This window comes from Lissotriton vulgaris, chromosome 10 (genome assembly GCF_964263255.1).
Source record: "Lissotriton vulgaris chromosome 10, aLisVul1.2, whole genome shotgun sequence".
NCBI lineage: Eukaryota > Metazoa > Chordata > Amphibia > Caudata > Salamandridae > Lissotriton > Lissotriton vulgaris.
The window spans coordinates 173,191,430-173,197,989 of NC_141698.1; the positions used below are offsets into that span (position 1 = coordinate 173,191,430).

Here is a 6,560-nt window from a genome sequence, read left to right on the forward strand (position 1 = left end):
GGGCTACCCGTGCGAACCCCTGAGTATGATGTTGCGTCGAGCTGACCCCTCCAGTGCTTATCCAGGGCTTGTATGCAATCGCACCAGACATGTTTTTCCTGCAGGAATGCAACTGAGGTATGAGATCTCTTGAGGTAAGCATGTATCCTCCAGAACTTCTCAGGCTGGTTCAATCCACTGCCGTTCTCGGTCCGAAATTTGAAAGTTGTTTAAGCCATCACAACCACTGATCCATGTCCGTCTAGTATCCATACATACCAACAAGCAGCATCCTGTCACACTTCTCAACTTCCATGCACCTGAGCCGTCCTATTCCCCTTTAAGATATAACAATAATTGAATTTCCCCTTCCCTCAACTTCGCCCTCCCCATGGGCAGGAACGCTAACCTATCTCGCTACAACAAGCGGCAATAAAACCTGCAGGTCCCACCCCGCATCCAACATTACGCACATGTTTCATTCAAACAGAAATCAGAAAGACTAACAGGCAAAGCTGGGGAACTGTGCCTCACGTCTGGTGTAGAGGATATCTCTGTGATCCAGTCGCAGCCAGATGACTCCTGGTCCCTATATATCTAGGCTGTACACCACATCCTGACTTATAAAGGAGAGCAAGAGGCGTTGTATGTAAAACTAACTGTATTCGTACCCCTCAGTGACTGGAAGAAAAGCATCAACAGTCCCATCGACAGTAATCATGCCTAAATTAATTTTCGCATCTGGTTAACAATGTGAGAACATGAAAGGACAAACCCCCCTGTGCGAGGTACAGTCTCACTGTTGTTCGTCTGGACCTCTAGATGGGTGGCCACCTGCCCCGCCCTCTGTCCACATTTCCCACTTTCTGCCTGTAGGCATCCCACAACAGGGAACCCATTGCTGGCCACCATCCATACTGTCTGTACTGTATTCTGGGCCACTCCACCTGTCCAGATTCAGATTTTGCGTTGTCGACGGGGCCTCCGTATCTCGCAGCGTCCCATTAGAACACACCCATTCGTCCCATTAGAACACACCCATTCGCCCCTGCCCGGCACCTGTACAAGGCCATGTGCAACATACAATTCGTACTTGATGCATCGATATGAGTTTAGGCTCTGCCAAGCTTTGGGAGTGTATATTTGGTAGTACATCAACCCAATCCGAAGCCACGGCTGCCGACATGAAGTGAACCCAGGTAAATCACCTGGAGTTTCACAGGGAACCTCAGGCTATATCGCAGCTTGAGGTTGGAAAGCCTCTTTTTAACTACTAAAAGTTTTCCACTGTTCTACCTTCAAGATGTAGTCTGGAAATATGGATATAGGGTGGCCCTCAAAGTTTGGCTGGCCCTTCACTCACACCTGCTGCTGGATAGTATCCCTGTCACTGTAAATGAACTGCTGTGCAGTGAATGCATGCGGTGGCGTGACTGGACAGGGGGTGGGCCAGTGCCCTGTGTGCCATTCTACCATGAAGACCTTTGACAGCTGCTGAGGATGCATGATCTTCAGCCAGTCCTCCAGGAATAGTTCTGCCGACTGTCCCACCTTTTCAGGGAATCCTATGAATCGGAGGTTATTTCTACTCCACAAGCTCTGTCTTCAACCTGGTCTTCTAGTTGGATATTCAACTTCTGGAACAAGGTTAATGCTTCTCGCAGGGTCGCCACCTCTGTTTGGAGAGACGTCCAGTTTAGTTTCTTTCTGCAGGGGTCACACAGTTCGCTATGCCTCGAAGGTCTGCTCTCAGCAGGTTTACATGTATGGCCACCAAATTAATCTTGTTAACCAGTTCAGACCGTGTACTCTGAATGGCCACCATGAGGTCTGATAACGTAGGTTCCTTATTGCAGATGTACGCGAGGGGCTCAGCAGGTCTGGCAGGGGTTTCCTCTGAACTTTCAGGTGGCGCAACTGTGTGGGTCCATTTTATTGGACTGCGTAGTTTTTGGAGCCTTATCCATCCTCATGATGGTAGCGCCCGGGGGTCCCTCCCACAGCAGAGAAGAGTCAGGACCCGCTTGTGCATGCCAAAGAAAGGTGTCAAATTATTCTGCATTTCTTTCTGTGGGATCCCCATAGCCAGATATAACTGGCCTCCCTGGAAGGAAGTAGATACAGGGATATCTGTAATTTTGTGCCAGAAGATACCTGTATTCTAAATCGGTAATGATGCAAGAGTCATGCCAGTCAGTCAACTGGGCATTGATCTTCCTTTCAATCATTACTGTGGGGTTGGATTTCAATTTTTCATAGCCTGTATTTTGTCTGAATAGCCTATCAATTTCAGCCAGGTAATCGACCCGATCCATTAGCACAATTTTGCTCCCTTTATCTGCTTCATGGACCACCAGATTGACATCTCTAATTGATATAAAAAATTCTTTATCTTGTTTGGTCAGATTATGGGGATGGGCACATTTGTTATTCATTGCATGATTGTCCTTTAGTTTGTACAGTTCATAAGTTATTCTTTGCGAGAATTCATTAATGATGGAATTAGAGATGAAGTCTTGTTGTGAAGCAAATAAAGGGGGCAACATTATGCTAATGGATCGTGTTGATTACTTGGCTGAAAATGCCTTTTTTACATTGCGGTGGGTGCTGCTGAAAGCACCGCCCGCCACAATGTAAAATATGTGTGATGCGCTCGCCAGTGTGGTGGGCGCATCCTAATTGGATTTGCGGGACCGCCGCACACATAGATGGCGGTCCCATTTGCCGATACGATGGCGGGCGGACAATAGACCCCTAAGTATGATTTCTTTGGCTGCTTTGTTATTAAAGGCATTCTTGAGTCTTTTATACTATATTGTGCTAATACGATAGGATGTACTCTTCCAAAATGGCGACCATTTTTGCATAGTTACGTGATGCACAATGCGACCACCTTTTATAGCCATGATCTATATAGCTGTGTTCAGCATACTTTAACATTAATCTGTGGCTGCCCTAGTATTAGGTTTATGTCAATCACATTATTTAAAAACAGTTGATGGACAGAATGCAAAACAATGTCATACATTCACCCCAGTACAGAGATCTGGGCCTAAATCCATCATTTTTTTGCTCACCATGCCATTCCAGTTTGAACCTAGCCATATGCAAATCAGTCATGACCCTGTACCCCATGGGAACAGTCCAGCCCGAACTGCCAAACCAGGTCCTTCCTGGACTGGAAACAAGCATCCTAGGACCGGTTTCGGGCTTTCAGCCCTCATCAGCCAGGATAGCTTGGTTCCAGTGGCATGGAGAGCATGGGACTCACGTCTGAGCATACCGTCCCACTCGGGGTGACAAATGCAAAAACAACAGTTGATGGACAGAATGCTGAACAATGTCATACATTCACCCCAGTACAGAGATCTGGGCCTAAATCCATCGTTTTTTTGCTCACCATACAATTCAAGTTTGAACCTAGTCATATGCAAATCAGTCATGACCCTTTGCCCCATGGGAACAGTTCAGCCCGAACTGCCGAACCAGGTCCTTCCTGGACTGGAAGCAAGCATCCTAGGACCGGTTTCGGGATTTCAGCCCTCATCAGCCAGGATAGCTTGGTTCCAGTGGCATGGAAAGCATGGGAATCACGTCTGAGCATACCGTCCCACTCGGGGTGACAAATGCAAAAACAGTTGATGGACAGAATGCAGAACAATGTCATACATTCTCCCCGGTACAGAGATCTGGGACTAAATCCATCGTTTTTTGCTCACCATGGCATTCTAGTTTGAACTTAGCCATATGCAAATCAGTCTTGACCCTGTGCCCCATGGGAACAGTCCAGCCCGAACTGCCAAGCCAGGTCCTCCCTGGACTGGACAGCAAAACACACACGATGATGGACGGAATGTTGCACAATGGCAAAACATTCACCCCCAGTCACAGATCTGGGTTGAATCCATCGTTATTTTGCTCACCAAGCCACCCCAGTTCAGACATGGTCATATGCAAATCAGTCTTGACCCTGTACCTCATGGGAACAGTCCAGCCCGAACTGCCAAGCCATGTCTTCCCTGGACTGGAAACAAGCATCCTAGGACCGTTATTGAAGACACTGGGGCGCACTTTTTCAAAATAGCGACCATTTTCACATGGCTACTTAAGGCACTTCTAAACCTGAAATACTGCATTCTGCTAAGACTGCAGGCACACTGGACATACAGCGACCTCTTGTTCATGTGCTGCTCACAGTATTAAAAGCATTTTTAAAACTTTGGACAGCGCATTACGCTAATGAGACAGGATGTGGTTCTGAATAATGGCGACCATGTTTACAAGCTTATGGGATATTCAGTATGATTTCTTTGGCTGCCATTTTATTAAAAGCATTCCTGAGTCTATTACACTATATTGAGCTAATACGATAGCATGTACTCTTCCAAAATGGTGACCGTTTTTGTATAGTTACGTGATGCACAATGCGATCAACTTCTACAGCTATATAGCTGTGTTCGGCATAATTTAACATTAATGCACGACTGGCCTAATGTTAGATTTGTGCCATACACGTTACTTAAGGTACTTTAAAACCTGAGGTACTGTATTGTGTAAAGACGATGGGGCACACTTTTTCAAAATGGCGACCGTTTTTACACAGTTACTTAAGGCACTTCTAAAACTGAAGTACTGAATTGTGCTAAGACGGCAGGGCGCACGGTTTTAAAATGGTGACCGTTTCAGCTAGCTCGAAGTTGAATAATATTGGCGGTTGCCAGACAACTTTTTATGGTGACACACGTGTTGTAACTTATATTTGTACAATAATAATATTTTGGTTTTATCTCATAAGATGCGTGACACAATTGGTATAATTACATGCAATCACAAACGTGTGGCATTCGATGAGACTAACACTCTTAACATCTTGCTCATCTGAGCTACTAGATAGTAGCATACATAGCTTAGTGACATTGGGACAATACATATGCCTCGGTACCTTGTAGGCATGGTCAAAATCACCAAGCCACATGAGATGCGCAAATTAAAGCTCGCTGTTGTAATAGCATGCGAATTTGTAGAAACAGTTCTAGTTCATATTTTCTTATCTTCTTTACAGATCCTCAATACCTACATGTACTTCAATATTCACGACCTATAGTAGTCGTGTTTTCTCTTGAGTGCAGGTATTTACTTGATATTTTATTGGTTCTTCGGAATCAACATAGTGATGTTCTGCAATTTATCAATCCTGTAATATTACATCCGTTTTTTATCCAAAATATAAAGACAAAAATAAAGATAAAAATATAAAATACTTTAAAAAAATATTTCTTGCAGATTCGTCTTGAAAAAGCATTTTTATTAAAACTGCTGTACAACGCTCATGTGGATTATCTAAACACAAAACAGGTATGCTGTATTAATTATAGTACCCTGTCAGTAGTAAAAGAACAATTGTAAATGATTTTCCATACAGATTGAGCAGATATGTTTGTTTTCCTTTTGCGTTTACTCATGAAATCATCCACAATGAATCATTGTCGGTAGTAAAAGAACAATTGTAAATGATTGTCCTTATAGACTGAGCAGATATGCCTGTCTTCCGTTTGCGTTTACTTATGAAATCGTCTACAATGAATCACAATGATGTTAGGCATGTTATGTAATAATTGCCTAGGGCACTTTATTTCGCCCCATCATTCTCCCTGTTCTAGGATCTCTGTTTTTGTTATTGTATGGATATGAATCTGAGCTGTCTCCCGATGAATATGCTTAAAATGAATTGAAGTCTATTTCTGCTATATCAGCATTGTACTTGATTGGATATAAATTTGAGGTGTCTTCTGATGATCATGCCAAAAACAATCTGGAGTTGATTTCTGTTACATCACAAATCTTTCCTTGATGACTATATTTCAAGTCTGGGTCATTCTTCCTTGCTAACATTTTGTAAATATTGTGGTTTTAATATTATATAGTAATGTTTGTTTTGTATGTATTTTTATAGCCTTGAAGAAGTCCCGTTGGGACGAAACGCGCAGCGTCGGCTATAAATTTTGTGTTGTGATTTTAACAAGAGAATCATGAACAAAAGAATATAGGAAGAATACGATTTATTTGAATGATTTGGAAGACGCTGTGTTAATGTTCAACTATTTGATCTTTACGTATTACTGTTAACCTTAGAAACTGTGTATGATAACAGATGTGTGCTGAGCCAGCTTGCTTTTTGTGTTTATGACTTTCCAATAAGAGGGGACTTAGGAAGGTCATGTTCCCGGCTCTTAGCACCATATTCCAATTTTAACTACTATACACTAGATTGACTTGTGCAGGTCTCTAGTGCCTTGACCTCCTTTTTCTTGTGATAATATAATACAATATTAAAGAGGTATGGAGTATACCACCGTCACACTTCATCTTTTTGAAAAGGAGCAGCAGCACAGAGGCTTGAGTTGCACTGAGCCTGATGCACACACATTCAAAACCTTTTCAAACCGGTTGGTACCTGTGTGCCTATATAAAGCCTAGTTACCTAGGCTGTGGTGAGGTTCTCTTTATAACAGTGACCTGCTAGGTAACGGCAATTTCTCATTACATGGAAAACTAAAGAATCAACACAAACAGCAGATCTC

General features: G+C 43.2%; 1 protein-coding gene across 1 annotated transcript in view; it reads left to right on the top strand.

The window, feature by feature from the left end:
* LDAF1 (lipid droplet assembly factor 1) overlaps positions 1–5,978 on the top strand; it is a 257,114-nt gene extending 251,136 nt beyond the window's left edge. The window contains exons 8-9 of the mRNA XM_086940813.1: positions 5,042–5,108; positions 5,933–5,978. Coding sequence (XP_086796939.1) covers positions 5,042–5,108; positions 5,933–5,978 — 113 coding nt within the window. The remainder of the gene's footprint in view (positions 1–5,041; positions 5,109–5,932) is intronic.
* Positions 5,979–6,560: the final 582 nt, after the last annotated feature.